The sequence below is a fragment of the Staurois parvus genome, unplaced genomic scaffold (assembly GCF_062004578.1).
Source record: "Staurois parvus isolate SC_StPar_1 unplaced genomic scaffold, SC_StPar_1.0 ptg000031l, whole genome shotgun sequence".
Classification (NCBI taxonomy): Eukaryota; Metazoa; Chordata; class Amphibia; order Anura; family Ranidae; genus Staurois; species Staurois parvus.
In genome coordinates this window covers 8,922,179-8,942,253 of record NW_028317827.1, presented here as the reverse complement: position 1 = coordinate 8,942,253, position 20,075 = coordinate 8,922,179, and the positions used below count along the sequence as shown (strand labels likewise).

At 38.2% G+C, this 20,075-nt stretch overlaps 1 protein-coding gene across 3 annotated transcripts in view; it reads right to left on the bottom strand.

The window, feature by feature from the left end:
- Positions 1-3,470: 3,470 nt before the first annotated feature.
- TANK (TRAF family member associated NFKB activator) overlaps positions 3,471-20,075 on the bottom strand; it is a 124,579-nt gene continuing 107,974 nt past the window's right edge. For all 3 annotated transcript variants that reach the window (XM_089659973.1, XM_089659967.1, XM_089659980.1), the window contains exon 10: positions 3,471-9,492. In XM_089659973.1, the coding sequence (XP_089516099.1) occupies positions 9,316-9,492 (177 nt within the window). In that variant the 3' untranslated portion in view covers positions 3,471-9,315. The remainder of the gene's footprint in view (positions 9,493-20,075) is intronic.

Sequence of the window (20,075 nt, the reverse complement as noted above, 5' to 3'; positions counted from 1 at the left end):
GATTGGGGCTGTTCTGTGCAAAACCATTGCACAGAGCAGGTAAGTATAACATGTTTGTTATTAAAAAAAAAAAAAAAAAAATCTGAACTGTTACAAGCACTTTAACTGCTTCCTGACTGTCCTATAGCAGAAATACTGCTACAGGGTGGCACTGGTGCACAAAATCACTATATATATATATATATATATATATATATATATATATATATTATACACATATACATATATATATACATACACACACACACACACACACACGTGCCCTACCTGAGCCTCCATTTGCGGCGGTCAGTCACTGGGTCCTGGCCAGTGATTACTCGCCAGCACCCAGTGATTTCTGAGGATCTCCGATGGAGAGGAGAATGGTTTTGTTTAAAAACAGTTCTCCTCTCTGTCAGCTCTCACACACTGCACAGCACAGCCATCCAAAGCAGTGTGCTTACAGTGAAGCACACTGCCACAGCCCCAGAGTAAAACACACACAGTTAACCTTTTGATCGCCCCCCATGTTAACCCCTTCCTGCCCAGTGCCATTAGTAGAGCGTCAGTGCTTTTTTTTTTTTTTTCAGCACTGATCACTGTATTGGTGTCACTGGGGAAGTCAGTGACACCAAGTCAGTTCCCCCCAGTGTCAAAATGCCCACTGCAGTCCCGCAATAAGTTGCTGATCGCCACCATTGCTAGTAAAAATTAAAAATAAAAAATCCAGTATTTATACCGCCATTTGTAAACACTAACACTTTCACACAAACCAATTAATTTACAGATATTGGGATTTTTTTTCAGCAAAGACATGTAACAGAATACATTTTGGCCTAAATTTGACAAAATTAGATTTTTTACATTTTTATACTGGACATGTTTACAAGCAAAAAGTCAAAAATATTGTTTTCTCATAATTGTTGCTTCTTTTTTACAGCGCAAAATATAAAACACGCACAGGCAATCAAATACCACAGAAAGAAAACTCAATTCGTGGGAAAAAAGGACATAAATTTAATTTGGGTGCAGCGTTGCACAACCGCGCAATTGTCAAAGTAACACAGCGCCATAACGCAAAATATGGCCTGGCAGGAAGGGGGGTAAATCCTCTGGAGGGCAAGTGGGTAATGTATGTGTATATATAATCTATATAAATATATACACACACATCTATCTCACTTTCTTAAATTAGCCAAATGGAGTAGTAGTAGTAATAATAATTATGGAATAATAACCTAAAAAATCCCTGACAAAATGGAGAGTCTTGGAATCTGTCAGAGTGCTGTTTTCCTCTCTAATATAACAAGCAGTGACAGTATAATTATCTACAAGCAGCTGTCTGTGATTCCAGAGAGAGAATGGGGGTGCCACAGGCTGTGCGTGGCATTCCAACTAGACACTGACAAAATAATAAGCAGCTCAAGGTGTGGGATTGCTGTCACTTTCAGCATTTTAGATGCTGCATTCCACTTTCAAGATGCAAAGCGGGAGGGATGAGGGTACAGCAGGAATGTTACTGTCCTCGGTTATATGCAAAACTTCCTTCATTAAACAAACCACAAACGTGTATCACATCATTTTTATTAGCTACACGAAAAGTTTTTCTGTAATAGCATTCATTGATGAGTAATATATATTCAGAAAATAATCAAACTATTTAAAATGAAAGGCATGCTTGTGATATTTCTCAGCATGCAAATGGCGTTGTGTCCAGTAAGGCTGGATTTACATCCACGCATTCAGCGTGTATGGTAACGCACACGTGTAGGTGTGAATGGGCTCATAGCGATTCCCTTCATCTTTCACACTAAGCTGCAGTGCATAGATGTGAACCAGCCACATAGGAAAGAATGGGATTTGTACTTGACATGCATTTTCCTTACATAGGGCAGAAGCTACACAATAAAGGTACCAGAATGTCAGCAAACTACTTTCCATACAGGTGGTGCAACTTTTATTCACATAGTTGGAAAAGTTGTTACCCATTTGGCACCACATGTAAAACTGCCATTTCTAGTTTGGTGGTTCTTTAACCACTTAAGCTCTGAAAGGTTTTACCCCCTTGGTGACCAGGCCGTTATTTGCTATTCAGCACTGCACTATCTAACTGACTATTGCATGGTCATGCATCACTGTACCCAAATTATGGTGTCCTTTTATCATGCAGAGGTAAATGACTGCTGCTCGGTTCTCTGGCATTCTCAGAGGAGACAGTTCTCCTCTGAATGCCTTTTTATGAAGCGGTGTAGATCGCTGCTCCGAATGAGGACGCTAGAAAATGGCTTCTTTTCTTTAATCTCATGAGATTACAGTAAGAGATCAGTCAAACACAGTTTACTAAGCAGAGGTAAATTACTGCTGCTTCGTTTGCGGTTCCCCCGATTCTCCAGCTCTGGGCTGGCGAATCTGGAGGGAGAACACAGATCGCCAGTGAAGGGCTGACATCGCTCCTTCATACACTGGCAGTCTGTGTGCGGAGATGATCAGCGGAGAACATGTTCTCCGCTGATCATCTCTGTTTCCTAAACCGCTAATGATTTGAGATCAGCAACGATCCTCAGGATTACCGCTGATCTCAGTTTCATAAAAGAACACCTACATTTATATCTCTTTTTTTTTCCACACAAATAGAGCTTTCTTTTGGTGGTATTTAATCACCACAGGGTTTTTATTTTTTAATATATAAACAAAAAAAGACTGAAAATTTGAAAACAAAAAACAATATTTTTTTACTTTCTGCTATAAAACATATCCAAATAAAAAAAAAATAAAAATCAAATTTCTTCATAAATTTAAGCCAAAATATATTCTACTTCATGTCCCAATATATGAATATTGATGGTTTGCGTGAAATTTATAGCATCTACAAACTATGGTATAGAAGCAATTTTTTTATACTACTAATGGCAGAGATCAACTTAGAATGAGTCTGTGATAGTGAGGTGAGCAATTTGATACCAACTGACACTGGGTGGGAACTGACTGACACTGACATCTCCAGTGACATTAATACAATGATAATACTATACAAAGTCACTGTACGAATGACACTGGCTGAGAATGGGTTAACATCTAGAGGCAATCACGGGGTTAACTATGTGCCTAACAATGTGTAATGTGTTCTGCTTTTACTAATAAATGAGGCTGTGTTTTCCCCGTTTTGCAGGGAGAAAACACAATCACATCCCTGCTCAGTTTACAGAGCCCTGTGTTGCCAGTAAACACAGGGCTCTGCACTGTCATTCGCAAAGCCAATCGGCAGGTCCCAGACATAAATTATTGGCCAGGACCTGCTAACCAACTTGTGCTATAGCAAATGCCAACCCAGGCGGGGTGGTGGATCACTTACATGTATCTGATCCAGTGCAGAACAATTGCCCTACAGTGGTAAAAAGGCAGTGACCGATCTGCTAGTGGTTAAAGAGACACAGTCTTCAACTTAAAAAGTGTAAAACGTATTTGTGAACAAATAGCTGACAAAAAATGTATAAATGTTTTAGGTTATTTTATTTAATACTGTACTTGTATTAAACAATTACATCTACGGGCTATAGTGGCCTCTATGGGTTAAAAACATTTTTTTTCCCCAACAAATCCTTAGATTGTATCTGATCACTTTGTTGTAGCTCACACAGCCATACCATGATCAGGAACCAAACAAATTGGTTCCTGATCATTAGTGGGGACAGACACAGTCAATGGCAGCCAGATTTGAGGATATAAAATAACATTTTTATTATAGCGGCATTAAAATGGCAAAGGAATAAAATCCAGAACTCTGAATTGTTAGCTCAGATTAGTGACTTTGACATTTACATAGACCTCTGTAACCCTTTATTGTTTTTTTTTTTTTTTTTTTAATAATGTAATTCATTTTTATTGCTTGTGATAGTATTGTTTTGGAGGATAACTTTACAAAAATATCAAAATTGTTAAATTTATTCAATATGCTTTGCTCTTGAAGAAAAGTGGACAAAAATATATAATTTAATAAAACAAAAAGTAATTGTTGACTATGCTAGACTGTGATTGAAGGACCACATTGGGAGCAAAGTCAGCCCTAGAATACACTCCACCATACTTGTGTATGTAAACACATTGGGATAGATTTACTAAAATGGGTGCACACAGAATCTGGTGCAACTGTGCATACTAACCAATCAGCATCTAATGTCAGCTTGTTCCATTAAGCTTTGACACAAACTAAGAAGTTGATTGGTTACTATGCACAGCTGCACCAAACTGCGCGTGCACCAGGTTTTAGTAAATATCCCCCATTATGCCAAGTCTGATGGGGATATACTATTAATGGACTTCCACTACCATTGTTGAACCCAAATGCAAAATGTGTGAGCCCTGCTGAGGCTGACAATGACCTAACAAGACATTTGGATACACCAGTCAATCTGACAAATTCCAGAGTAGTTGTTTGCTAGTCCAGGCCAGAGATGGAAGTCTATGTAACGGAAACGACACACAGCAGCTCCAACATTTAATGACCCAACATTTAATTGCATATTCTAGTAAAATCTCTTGACCTGCTCCTGGTTCATAATGAAAAACCTGCAAGAAAAGCCTAGTCAAAACTTCTTCTATTTTTAGTTTTGTGCTAAATGGGGAAAGTTTACAAACTGTCAGGTTTTTACAGACATCTGGGTCTTCTATAGCTATACAGATGGCAACCTAACCTGAGTTCCAAACACAACTTAGCCGAACATAAAATCTATGAAGTTCTTCATCCTTCTTGGGGTAATTTCTTCCTATCTATTCTAATAATTCCTGTCCCAGAAAGTAAGGACAAATTGCTCATAGGCATAAAAAGTTTAAAAAAAGGCTCCAACCCTTTCACACAATCCGAAAAACTACCATAATATGGTTTTGGGCTTAGTGTTTGACCCTTCAACCATTCATTGACTAGAATTCCCAGCAAAACGTTTTACCAAAAAGAAAGGAGTTGTTATAATGGATTTCCTCTCATTTGAAGCACAACTCAAGCCAAAAATAAAAATTAATAGACGCCCCCCTTCAAAAAAAAAAGGTGAAGAAGCCGACTTTGCTGCAAAACTCACACTCAGTCTGGAGCTGTTCCCCATTGTAATTCCTTAATGGCACTAGATGTCCCCAGGCTCCCAGGTTGAATGAAGGACAGCATCATGCAGTCTTTTTTATTTTCTTGAGTCCAGGCTGTCCTAGATCTGCCCCCGTGTCATTATGGCAGTGGCAGTGTCATCATATAGCCTCTGCTCAGAGTACTCCTACATTAGAGTTAGAGTTAACAGTGTTTTTACAGCTAAAAAGCTCCTCTAGAAACCCAGCCAAAAAACTCCCGTCAAAAAAAACACTGATTAAAGCCTATGTGTGCATGAACACATAGGATAACATGCTGAAGATTTTACTGACTGCAGAAAACCCCCCCCGCCAAAAACAGTAGCTGAAAAAAAAACAGCCAGTGTGCAAGAGGCCTAAAGTATTAGCTGGAGTTTGGCTTCAAATGTGTTAGTCTGGCCAAACGTACAATGTTGCTGCCCAAATATTCCCTCATCCAGAGTGGTATCTGTATAATACAGGAGGTGTGTTATTGGCCAGATCACCAGGGGCTGGTTCACATCACATGCAGTTCAGTGCATTTTGTTTCTGCATCAAAAACACATGGATAGTAAGTTATATGGTTTCCAGTGGCATAGTTCACACCAGTGTGGTCAGTTCCAGTGTGCCCCAGTTCTAGAAAAAAAGTAGAACATGTTGCATTTTTTCTGCATTGAAGTGTACTGGAATGCAGTAAAAACAGACGTCCGTATCTTAGGGGAAAAAAAGAGGGGAAAAAAATGCACTGGAACGCATCCAAAACACACCAGAAAGCATCAAAAACACGCATGTGGAAATGCATTCAGAATGCATCTGTACTGCGTGAACAGGCTGTAAAAAAAAAAAGAAAACGAATGACGCCATCACATTTAATAATTGGTAAGCTGCAAAGATTACATTTTTGGTTTTAATACCGCTTTAACTACGAAATGTCACATCATGTAGGAGAGTTCGTTTGCTGCTCTCATACAAAGCCAGCAGAGCCAGCTCGTTGGTGGTCTGACAACCCCCCAAACATTGCTCCACTAAGCTGCACTGCTCACGGAGCAAGACCTCTTTGGGTTAAAGGGTATTTTAACCCTTGCCGCAGCAGTTAAAAAAGGAAAAAAAGAGTGGCTTATTTATAACTGCACAAGCAACCTGACTGCATTACATGGCAGTAATAAAGAAGGTCCGATTGGGCTTGACGTTTGTTGCACGTAATACTGTCTGAGGACCATGGAACACTATATGCCCATAAACTGAAATATAAACACTTTTTTTTCCTTTTGACATTTACATGCTGCTGGTTAATAACTAATACAATGCTCATAACTGCAATCTAGATTCTACACTGCAAAAAATGAACTCTTGTATTGTACATCTGCGTAGAATTAAAATAGGCTTTTTTTTTCCAAGGGAGCAAAGAAAATCCAGAAAACATATGTATTTAAAGCAGCACAGTGGCTAAATGGTTAGCACTTCTGCCTGGCAGTACTAGGGTTGTTGGTTTGAATCCCAACCACGGCACCACCTGCCCGGAGTTTGTATGTTCTCCCTGTGCCTGCATGGGTTTCCTCTGGGTACTCCGGTTTCCTCCCACACTCCAAAGACATGCTGGTAGGTGAATTGGCTCCTGTCTGAGTTGGCCCTAGTATGTGTATGTATGAATGTAAGTTAGGGACCTTAGATTGTACACCCCTATTTGATCGTTAGGGAGTGATGTGAATGTATAAAATATACATGTAACTTGCTGTGTAAATTGACAGCGCTATATAAGTACCTGTAATAAATAAATAAAGCGGAACAATACTTACCTCCGATCCAGCAATATGACACACCTGAGCTACCTGCCCAGCCACTGACATCATTGGGTGACCAGCTTCCAGGTCTCGATCGCCGGCCGCTGTAATTTTCGAGGCGGGGATGACGTCACTCCCACAAATGCGCAGGAGCTCTGTCAGATTCAGCATTGCCAAATTTGTACAGGGAGCTGAGCGTGCGCGGCTCACCGTACAGGGGTGGACAGGCAGGTAAGTAACTTTAATGCAGAAGAGGCAAAGCATGTAAAATTCCTGCCTGTTCGCCCCTTTTAAAATTCAGGCCTAGAGTTCTACTTTAAACAAATGCCTAGTACACACGACGAGAATATCAGATGAAAAAAATGCATTTAGAGCAATCGTTTGAGAATCTATTCATTAGTACACAGTTTGAGAGCCGATCAAGACAATTCATGCAAAAATAACTGAAAGGACAAGCACAAAAATGTTTCTGGTAAGACAACAGAACAAACGATTTCTGTGTAATTAGTATTTGTACAAAAAAATTAAAATTGAGTGACCAAGACCACGCGTGCTTGGAAACAATATATTACATCACTTCCGAAGCTGCATTCTGTCTTTTGAGAATTTTCGTAACTTCAGTAACCTATTCCTTTTCGATAGGAGACTAGCATGCAAATAAAAGTGGACGATCATTCATCCGATATTTTCATCGCGTGTACGAGGCTTTGGAACAATTGATAACTGGGAATGCATTCACAGAATATGCATTTCCTGCAGCAAAACCAGTTTTGTTTACTTGCGATTGCAGAGGGCTCCTTGTTACACATGTGGTGTAATTAGTAGTTTTGCTTTTAAGCAGGGGCAGTGAAAGGTGCACTGGGAAGTATCACAGTTCTCACTAGAATATCTCACAATAAACAAAGTCTCTAGGTATAAGGAAGATATACAAGCTGCTGCTCTCCGAGTAATAATGTGGGATTGCTTTGCTGCTCAGGGTTGTTAGGGAGAAGTGTAACATCCCCGGGGAACTGCTACTATAGGGATCTCCACAACAGACCAAGCGCTTCGGCCTTTGCCCACTGAGCGGCAAAGCAGCTTTTTAACTAGAATCTTGATTGTGATAATCTCCGATGGATCTCTACAGTTTCATCTCAATCACGGCTTTTCTGCAAGTCTTCAATACCTCGTTTTGACAATCTAAGATTTTCTAACAAACATAGACAAAAACAGTTACTGCAACAATTTCCTCTTTGTCAAAATTTAAAATAAAAAATAATTAAAAAATTGGATCATTAACATTGGATTACTGGATAAAAATATAGATTTCGTTTTGGCCTGTGATCACTTGTTCTTAAACTGACTTGTGTTTAAATTGATAAAGTTCCCAAGATCAGGATATGGACTTATATAATTAAATAATTGGTTTAACCATTTGATATCTACTGTATAAACTTTAAAACCTGATATAGATTACATGTCAATGAACCTTTTGTGATGCTGGAATCAATATAAATATAGCCAAAATAAATCAAACAGGAAAAAATAAGCATAAGACTTTGCTATAATAGACGTTCCTTTCAAAAAAGAATGAAGAAATCATTGCAGTATATATATTTGCACCAAAAATCCCCCTTTAATGCTAGATTTTGTAAAATATTTATCAGAAATATAAATATGAAATATTTTTACTTTTGAGGTGTATTGTTAAAAAAGGTAAACATATAGTTTATACAATATAACTAAAATATAATACAAAAGAATTTAAATATATTTTAAATGTGTCAAAGAACACCCCCCATACGCACACAAAATATATACTTTTTTTTCTAAAAACAACACATTTCAGTATCTTTTTTCATTGCATCAGCGCCTAATTAACACATTTTATTCATTTCCTATCACATATCCATAATAAAGAAATATACCTAGAAGCAGTTCAGCTTAGACCGTAAAGTAGGTTATAGTGCTAAAAAATAAGAATGCTGTTAGCTTTGTTGCATTTGGGGATTGCCACTTACGCGTCTAGAAGTTTTTTTTTCTTTTTCCTTATAAATAGGGAATTTTACATTTGACAAGAAAAAAATGTTTTTGTTTAAAGGAAAATAATATAAATTATCACATATACAGTATGGTCTATTAACCAAATACCACTAATTAAAAAAAACAAACAAAAAAACCCCCCACAGCATTATACTTTCATAACAGATACGCCAATATCACTAAACAATTCAATATTGTAAATACAGTTTTTGGCTTCTGTACATGAACTGACAATGTACATGAATAAAAAAAAATTGAGAAAGAAAAAAAAAAAAAGTATAAAAAATTATGCAGGGTTTAAAAAAAAAAAAGAAAAAAAAAAGTAAAATATTGAACATTTAATTTTTTATAGGTTATTATATATGTGGAAGAGTCCATTCCATTTACACACAATTTTCCAATCTGTATTACTACTAAATAAAACATTTTGGACAACAAAGTGTCTTTAAATTAAATTTTTAAAGTGTGAATTTAGATGCCTAAGAAATTCAGCCTCAGCTCTTGTAGATGGAGGGAAAACAGCTTGGCAGAATTCACATACGTCCGAACTATCCTGATCCCACTTCTCACCAACTGCTATGGATGGGTCGTCATCTTGATGTGAGGATGGCTTCCAAACAGGCTACAAAAGAAAACAGAATTGATATATGGCTTTGCAATGCTGACTTCATAGGTGTTGCTACAGCATTTATTGTTACCTGCTTTAAACAATGAGATAAAAAGACTGCTTCATACGACGTTTGGCATCGGCAGTTAGCTCCTGCCTTGTGTTTCTCTACCAGTGGCTTATAAGTCTGCTGCTCCAAGTGAAGCTATGCTGCTTACCAGGTCTCAAGGTGCCCCCAGGCATAGGATGGTGGTCAAAAGATCTAACTACCATATGATAGCACATGTGTACATCTACTGGTGTGGGTGGGAGCGACAACAGCAACTATCTGGGAAAATGCAGCCTGGACAATCAGTTTTTTTTCTAATATCAGAAGGTCCAGGGATGTCTGTATACGTTGATGTAGATCTGTTGTAGAATCAACTGCAAGAGGCTGATAATACGTCTAATTAAGGTGCTTATACTGCTTGCATTTAATATATTCAATACTGAACCGCAAAATACCCCTTTTCACACTAGCGGTCCGATCTGGCCCACCTGTCTGTTTCTCAGGCGGACCCTCCATTCTCCTCTATGGAGTGGTGGTTGTAAACAGATGCGTCCATTTACACCCACTTACATCCAATCCGATCCACTACAAACAGGTGGATGAGGGATCCGTTCCCCTCTGTCCGGGCAGATCAGATCGGCAGACAGGCGGTCCGTTTAAATCTGATGTGCCTGTGTCTGCTCTGCATATGTCTGCGGAGCGGACACGGACCTGTCATCTACCTGCTCTGCTCTGCTTAGTGGAGGATCAGTGGACAGATCCCTCTCTGAGCAAGCAGATTCTCCCCCCCACCCCCCCTGTGTAAAATGTGTCTTTTATTCATTTTATATTATTTTTATTACATGATTAAATTACATAATTATTATATAGTAATATTTTATAATATTCACTTATAATAATATTATGTGAAATGTATCTATTATTTTGTCTTTTATTCAGCTTTAGGATATGCTCTAGTTTTAAGTGAAGAAAAATTTAAGATTTAAAACTTCAGACACAAATAACATATATGGATCAATGCAAAGTCACCTCTGCAGTTGTGTCAATTAAACAGATGCCAGTCATAAACATTTCCTAAGAAACATTAATTCTAATTTTGGAAGAAGCCAAATGATAGAATGACCCATAATTTTATGATTTGTTTTCCATTCTTTTTTTCCCTGCAATTTTTTGAAATTCAATTTACCTTTTATTTTTTTTTTCTTTTAATTTTAATCTACAGCAACTGCTGATATCTGATAAACATGACCCGAGAACGAGTTGTCTTTTAATTAAGCATTTTTTTAAATTCATCTGTATACAGCTAAGCTCTATTATATTGTTAAATTTTCAGCTAATTAATTAAATGGCAAAAAGATCACAAAATTAAGTTTGTTATTACAAGACTAAGTATCAGTAGCCTTAGAGAATGGATAAATCAATGGTAAATTATTTTGCTAATTTTTTATCTAAGTTCACTAATCAAGTTCAAAAAGAACTGCAGATATTTTAATTAACTGGTTAACCTATTTTAGTAGATTGGACTAGCTAAAGCTTAATTGACAGTTCAGTTTCTGAACATCAATTTTAGAAATAGAAGTACTTCATTAGATAGCTAGTACACCAAAAAAAAATATATTTAAAGCAGTTCATCATCATAGTGGTTTAAAAAAAAAAAATACATAAAAATCTTGGCACCCGAATTTCAGGTAAATCAGCGCATAATGGAACTCCTCACAAAGCAAAAGAAGGTGTCACTTTACACACAGACTAGTATCCTTTGTGTTAACAAAAAGTCTGCAATGGATACGCCACTTATGTGTCTTTTTTCACTTGACAGAGGAGCATATCTTATAGGGTCATGTTTTTAAGTGGTCGCAAACCCTTACATATACCCAGTGAAGTGACTGGCCTCAGGTGATACACAGAGATTAAACAAATCCTCCTACATAAGTTGTACCTGTTTGCCTACAGCCGTATTTTCCCTACATCAGTAGGGGATGGAGAGCTGAAGTTACATCAGTGGAGAGAGCTCTGAGAGCTGATTGGTGGGAAGAGACGCACCCCTCTTCACACAGCTCACAGGAACAGAGCTGAACCTGTCAATCTGCTGGAGGTCCCTTCCCATTTTTTCTCTTGGTGTCAGGAAAATTTCTCAGAAGAGACTCATGCTGATAGCAGAGGAAGGAAGCAGCAGACACGGATGACACTTAATGCTCTGAATTGAGACAAGTACACACTATAGAGGGATATGCTTTGTTCATATTTCATGTCTGAGGTTTACAACCATTTCAATCTAGTGTTTTTATCTCACCACTATAAAAGGAGCAGTTCATAAGATAATTTAAAATGAATATTTATTTGATTGCAACTCATTTCACACTGTTCCCTGTCTGTACCATGCATTTCTGCATCCATATTTTTTTTACACCAAATCCCCCCCCCCCCCCACCTCAGGACAGAATTTTTAAATTTTTATTGCAATAAGATAGAGCAAAGCAAGTATGGTATCCTTCATACTTTTATGATCACTACCACTGCTTTATGGTGCTACAGCCCATGAACGGGGCATGGCCTCCTGTTTTAGGCATTACAATACAATATATAACTTTTTAATTTCTATGTCCAACCCACAGCCTGCAGAAGCAGATATTCATCTTTGTGTGGGTCATGGCTATAAACCTTGAAAGCATGGGTGTTTACACTGACAGGTATGCATTATACAGGTCTAGTTCTCCAGGTCAGCTGACTGTGCAAGCTCCAGCAGTATGTCAAAGGCCAGGTACCTCTGGGGTTACATCAGAAGTAATAGATGTCTGGAAGATGGTCATTTCATGCAAATAACAAACCTATAATAGAACTAAAGGATAAACTTTTTTTTTCCAGTTTTGGATAGAGGGAAGGTTCCCCCTGATACCCTGTATACCCTGATCAGTGAAAAAAAATCCAAACTTTTGGGTTGTCCCCAGAACAGTAATAGAGGGGATATCTTCCAACGGGGACACTGGTTCAGGGATTTAATCACTTTGGAGGGATTCCTATTTTGGATATGGGACAGGAAGAAAAGGGATATCTCCCCAATGGAACACAAGGTATTACCCACTCTAACTCTATCCAAAATGAAAGAAAAATATTTGCTTGTAGTTCTACTTTAACTTAGCATAACAGTAGCGGGTGCTCTGCCGCAGGTTAGGTAGCCAACTTGTGTGGCAGTTTGGGTGGCAATCTAATGAACAGCAGAGTTGTGCCCATCCGTGTATGTGTTCAGGGTGCCAATGAAAAAAAAAGTTTTGAATTGAAATCCAATTCAAAAATTCACAATATTGATTATAAGTAAAAGGCAATGCATTTCAGAGATGGCAGACAACACCCTACTATAAAAACACTTGGATCAAGTAACATTCTTAGCTTGAATCCAGTGGTGAAGGACAAGAGACACATGTAGTTGGGCCAAGTATAACACATGCATGGGCAATTGGAACAATTCTAGTGACTGGCATTAGCACATCCACAAGTGTATACTATCAAAGTAAACACAATGGGGTGAATTTACTAAAGGCAAATAGACTGTGCAAGTTGCAAGTGCAGTTGCTCCAGAGCTTAGTAATTGGGGGGTGAAGCTCTGCTGACTTCCATCATCCAATCATGTGCAAGCAAAAAAGCTATTTTTTGTTTCATTTTCCTTTCATGTGATTGGGTATTCTTTGTAAACGGAAGTTTAATTTCATTTACTAAGCATTGGAGCAACTGCACAGTACACAGTCTATGTGTCTTTAGTAATTCCCCCCCAATGGCTCAGTAGCTAGCACATTCCTGGTCCATGTGTTTTCCACTGTCCTGAACAGGCAAAGCTCCGACACTTCCACGTAGTGGTATATATCTTACTGCAAAGTGAAAAAAACAAGAAGCGCACCAACCTTGCGCATTACCTCAGTAACCAAAATTTATTTAGTAAAAGAATGGTACTCACAAACAGCAAATAAAAACAGGCATGCAAGTCCTCCAAGGGACTTCAGAGACAAGAGGCCAGCGCGAATCCCATCATGGGGGTAGACACTCAGTACAGCTCTGAGGAAGAAGGTACGACCTTCGAAACGCGTCAGCGTTTGCAGTATTGCTCGGGTTTCCCCAGCCTTGTTTTGGAGCTGCACGACCTTTCATGCTCTGGTGGTCGTTTCGTTTGGGTTTGATTTCACCTACTCGCCACCGGCCTGGGTCCTGAAGCGCAGGAGGAATTGTATTTTGTCCACTGGTATATATCTTACCCATCCTTTCTCTTCCACTTTCCCATTGGATATTCACTATGGCCGACTGCCTAACTTTCCTGTAGGAATGTGTGGGAGCTAGAAGACCGATGGCACTGTCACTATCAAAGCTTTGTCCAGAATGGCCTGGCAATTGGGCCACTGAAAGCTCTTTGCAGATACGTAGAGGTTCCTCCAGGTACTTGCACTTTAAACCCGCCTGATCTTATTTTTTTTACAATCACTTTAAGAACTGATGCATGTGTGTACCAGACACTCTCCCTTTGAAGGCAGTTCTTTAAAGCCGTATTAAATTAAAAACCCCCCAAAAAATGTAATCTATTGCAGCTTGCCAATCATTAGATGTGGTGGCTGTATTCGTTTTCTTTTGCTTTTTCCCCCCTCTCTGTATTCATCTGGTGATCTGACCAGTAACACACCTCCTGTATTAGAGTGCCTTCACTCTGGATGAGGGGCACCTTTGGACAGGAGCATTATTAATCTGGGGTTAGATGTACTAGCAGATTTAAATACACTAACAAATAGAAGCCAAGCTCCAGGTCACAATTTATAAGCAGTTACAGCAATGTTTTTTTTCCTTTTGGAATAAAGATTTTATATAAAAATTAAGAGATGATCATTGTAAGCACCCAGATCAGTAGTAAATGGTTTGTCTCATCCCTGTAACGGATACATTCTGCTGGAGAGTTTGCTCTTTTGACAAACAACAAACTTGCTGGCTGGATCGCCTAAAAAAGAAAACTAATGCAGCCACCACATCTAAGAATTGGTAAGCTGCAATAAGAAATGTTTGCTTTTGGGATTAATACTGCTTGAAACCTATTTTAAAAGTTTCTAAGATGAAATAAAAACAAACAATCTGCGATATTAAAAGTGTTTAGAGGGTTTTTTTCCCAAAAGGTACCTTTAATCATGTAACAGTTGATGATCATTTCCACCACTGCTAAACTAAGTATCACAGCTCACCAGAGTTGCAATCTATCCCAGTAATCGCTTACAACCACATAAGCTGCTGCCTACTTCTATAAACAACTGTGTTTGGTAACAGCCCTCGCATCTTAGATGAGTAGGGGCCAGCCATATGGACCATATGGGATCTCTAGAGCATACTTGAGATGTCCATGTTAGTATGTCAACCTCCAGAGTAGATGAAAGTTGCGTTCAGCCGTCTGCATTGGATGTTAGTACAGAAGGATTAAAGCATATTGAGATCGGAGAAGGGAATTACTTGGCAGTACGTGAATGTGATGACTTATGTGTCGAAACATTCCATAGACCTCAATTATTTGCCGGAAGGACGACAATGTGTATCGCTCCCAATTGTGTTTTCAGTTGTCAACAAACTTCTATGTTGTAGCTGACCTTCCGTCTCTACCAAAAGTGTTCCTTTCCCATCACGCCTGCTGCATTGCAGCTATACAGTTCAGGGACACGGCTCTGATTTAAAGGGTAAAAATTGAAAGTAAAAATACTACAAAAACTTCAGGATGAAGTGCTATGCAATCAGCCAAAAAGTCCCCGGGCTCATTGGTACTGATGACAAATATGAAGGTTAATATAAGGACCCGATCACAGTATGTGCCCTGATTGGTGTTTGTCTGCATCTGATCAGCAAAAAAGGGCACATAGAAAATGAGTGTTTTCTATGTGCCCCATCACTACAGCACTTGTTTGATTTGCAGTGTAGCAAAATACGGACTGCTGCATTTTCCCATAGCGCATTGAGTGGAACAGAAGTTCACTGCACTGAGACCTGAACCATAACTTTGCACTCGCTTAATAAAGTTATTTAAAAAAAAAAAAATAAATAAAAAAAAAGAGTAAACAATGTGGTTTAACAACTCATTGCACTACTCCCTCACCGCCTGGCAAAGTGGACACCAGCCTGCATGCGGAAACAGAGCATTTTAGCATACAGCTGAGATTTACACAGCTCTGACACACAGCACTGCCCTGTCTGACAGGGAAGGTGACTTTTCACTGCTGCCATTCTCAGGTGATGTGTGTTGAAATGGCCACTGTAGTATCCAATGTGAAAGCCTGGCAACATAAGAGTGCACCTGGGAGACGGGTGTTGTCACTCTTAACAGGAAGTACTTGAACAAGGTCTTTCATGGCAGGATCAACATTTTTTTTTTTCAGCAAAAGCTGCAGATGTTAAAAAAAAAAAAAAAAAAAAAAAACCCAAAACATTACATTATATATATACACACACACACACACACACACAGTTGTGTTCAAAATAATAGCAGTGTGTTGAAAAAAGTGAATAAAGCTCAAAATCCTTCTAATAGCTTTTATTTCCATACACACAAATGCATTGGGAACACTACACATTCTATTCCAAATCAAAACATGAAGAACAATATATCAAACTTGTGTTGTTCTTCTAAAGAAATTGAAGAAAAGTGAATATTAGACTGTTCAAAAAAATAGCAGTGTTTGTATTCTTCTTTACAAACGCAAACATTCACTATAGAAACTGAAAAATGTTTGAAGATTTTGCTTTCCTTTGAAAGGATTAATATTTAGTTGTATAAGCACTGTTTCTGAGAACTGCTGTACATCTGTGTTGCATGGAGTCAACCAACTTCTGGCACCTGTGAACAGGTATTCCAGCCCAGGATATTGGACTACATTCCACAGTTCTTCTCTATTTCTTGGTTTTGCCTCAGAAACTGCATTTTTGATGTCACCCCACAAGTTTTCTATTGGATTAAGATCCGGGGATTGGGCTGGCCACTTCATAACGTCAATCTTGTTGGTCTGGAATCAAGATGTTGCACGTTTACTGGTGTGTTTGGGGTCGTTGTCTTGTTGGAACACCCATTTCAAGGGCATTTCCTCTTCAGCATAAGGCAGCATGACCTCTTCAAGTATTCTGATGTATTCAAACTCATCCAGGATCCCTGGTATGCGATAAATAGGCCCAACACCGTAGTATGAGAAACATCCCCATATCATGATGCTTGCGCAACCATGCTTCACTGTCTTCACAGTGTACTGTGGCTTGAATTCAGTGTTTGGGGGTCGTTTGACAAACTGTCTCCGGCCACTAGACCCAAAAAGAACAATCTTACTTTCATCAGTCCACAAAATGTTGCACCATTTCTCTTTAGGCCAGTCAATGTGCTCTTTGGCAAATTGTAACCTCTTCGGCACGTCTTTTTTTCAACAGTGGGACTTTGCGGGGGCTTCTTGCAGATAGCTTGGCTTCACATAGGCGTCTTCTAATTGTAACAATACTCACAGGGAACTTTAGACCTTTCATCTTCCTGGAGCTGATTGTTGGCTGAGTCCTTGCCATTTTGGCTATTCTTCTATCCATTCGAATGGTAGTTTTTCGCTTTCTTCCACGTCTTTCAGATTTTGGTTGCCATTTTAAAGCATTTGCGATCATTTTAGCTGAGCAGCCTATCATTTTCTACACTTCTTTATATGTTTTCCCCTCTCCAATCAACTTTTTAATCAAGGTACGCTGTTCTTCTGAACAATGTCTGGAACGACCCATTTTCCTCAGAATTTCAGAGAGAAATGCACTGTAACCAGCATGTACAACATTTGCTGCCTTCCTTCCTTAAATAAGGGCAATAATTGCCACCTGTTTTTCAAAGAATGAATGACCCCACTAATAGAACTCCACACTGCTATTATTTTGAACATGCCCCTTTCAATTAGTGATTCAATTACACAGAATCAGCAGCATGCAGGTCATGACTGTTGGGTCTGTTGGATTTCTATTACTCTACTACACCTGCTAGTAAATTATTTGCCATGTAGAAATATCATTTCTACCAAAAACAGTGATTGATCAGGTTAGTGATGTCTGACTGCTATTATTTTGAACACAACTGTGTGTGTGTATATATATATATATATATAAAAAAAAAAATATATATATATATATATATAAAAAAAAAAAAATATATATATATATATATATATAAAAAAAAAATATATATATATATATATATATATATATATATATAAAAATATATATATATATATATATATATATATATATATATATATATATATATATATATATATATATATAAAAAATATATATATATATATATATATATATATATAAATATTATTATACAGGATTTATATAGTGCCAACAGTTTGCTCAGCGCTTTACAAATCTACAACACAATATAGCAACAATACAGTTCAATAGAAGAGGGTTAGGAGGGTCCTACTCCTTGGGGCTTACAATCTAAGAGATATATATATATATTTTTTTTTAAGTTACGTTATTATATGTTTAAGCTTATATGATATTTTAATGACATTTAATTTCATTTTAAAAATATTAATGTAATTTCAAAAGTCATGTTTAAAGCCCAACTCCTAGCAACTAAACAATTATCCCTGCACTGCAAGGGTTACTTGCTCATTTTGATCTAGTGGAACAAAACAAAGATTTACTTACCTGTTCTTCCCCGCAGCTAGACCAGTTACTGCAGCTTCCTCTCCCCCACTCTCTGGTGGTCTAAGGTCCCAACATCATCAAGACCAAAGCAAGGTCCTTAGCCCTGCACTGGACATGCTGATGCCGAGGGACAGTTCACTGCCAGAGTGAATAGGGAAGCACTGTCTGCTGGAGGAACAGAGGATCAGGTAAGTAAAATGGGTTCTCCTCTGTGCCAGACAAAATGAGCTATTAACCCTCAGCCCCACTGAAAAGGACCAATTTCAATTTTCCTTGCGTTGGACTTTAAAGAATAAGTTCACCATTTAATACAATAATAAATGCACATATTTTTGAAGGCAAAAAAATGCATTTTTTTCCCCCAAAAGGAGCCTGTAGAGCATTGCATCAGTGATCAGCAGATCGTTGGTGCAATCTCAGGCTCTTGCAGACTCTCTGCTTAGCCGTTTGCCTGTACCTCGTATGGGCAGGCAGTTGCCTGAGAGCAGGAAGATCAACGGACTACCAGAGCGCTCACCAGCATGCTTGTAGTTCATTGAGAACTACAAGCCATCAGCCATAATTGCAGACGGTGGTTATAGTTCATTCTTTTAAAGAAGTGGATCGGAAGGGCGCAGGCACCTGTTCTTTGATAACACTGTTCAACAGGTAAAAAGTTTTGGGCATAAAATTAGCTAATCTTACATAATTTTGGGGTGCTGAAAACAAAAATGACCCTAAAAAATGTTGATTGGCTCTAGTTTCCATGATATATTCACCCATCTAATGACGTAAGCCATTCAAAATTATGATGCAACTTCAGCTGCATATTGCGCAATTGATACTGGTGACCAATAGAAAATTGCATGTATACTGAGATGATGCAATATTAGCCTTTGATTGCATCACTTCACTGCATAAAAGCTGCAGTATCTGTAGCTGATTGTAGTTCGACAGCGTCTTTACATTTCGTTTTATGCTTATATAGGCTACTCAGTAATGCCTCGAACTTGTGTGAATAAAGCAGATAATTTCTGCTATATCTGCGGTGAAATAACTTTTATCTCACAAAAAAGGAGGATAACAGGAATGATTAAGAAAGCCTACAACTTGTATTTTGGCTGCAAGATAGGAGACCAGGACAAGAGCTGGGCACCACATATATGCTGCAATTCTTGTGGGACGGCACTGGAGCAATGGTTGAATGGAAAAAAGGCATCTATGCCTTTCGCTGTGCCAATGATTTGGAGAGAGCCAACAGATCATGTTAGTAATTGTTACTTTTGTATGGTGCCTCCAATTGTAAAAGGGCTAAATAAGAAGAAAAAGTTATCTGTGCACTATCCAAATATTCCATCGGCAATACGTCCAGTTCCTCATGGAGAGGGGCTACCAATTCCTAAAGCACCAGAATCCTTCGTGGTTGAGTCAAGTGAGGAAGAACCTGAAGCGTGTAGTCACGTGCAGTTGTAAGAGATAGCCCTTTCCTCGAATACAAGAGAAAAGCCAAGAGAAGCAAAACCGACACAAACTGAAGACAAAACTAGTGAGAATCCTAAGTATTAAAATGATTCAACTTCGCTTATGGCTATAATTTTTCTTGGTAATCCTATGCAATATATTATGCCATTTAGGCTTTGTTATGTAGTCAATATCACTTGCTTTATATTTGTGGAAAGAAATCTATCTATATAATTATTGTGCATTATGTAGTCATTACGCCTATAGTAGAAAACTTTCCGTTTACAGAAAAACTAGAGCCAATTGACAAATTTCATTGTTATATTTGAACACAGAATGTGAAATTCATTAAGAAATGGATCCTTTTGTTTCCAAAACTGGCAAAAAATAAAAATTTGTTGAACAGTGTAATCGGTTACATTTTATA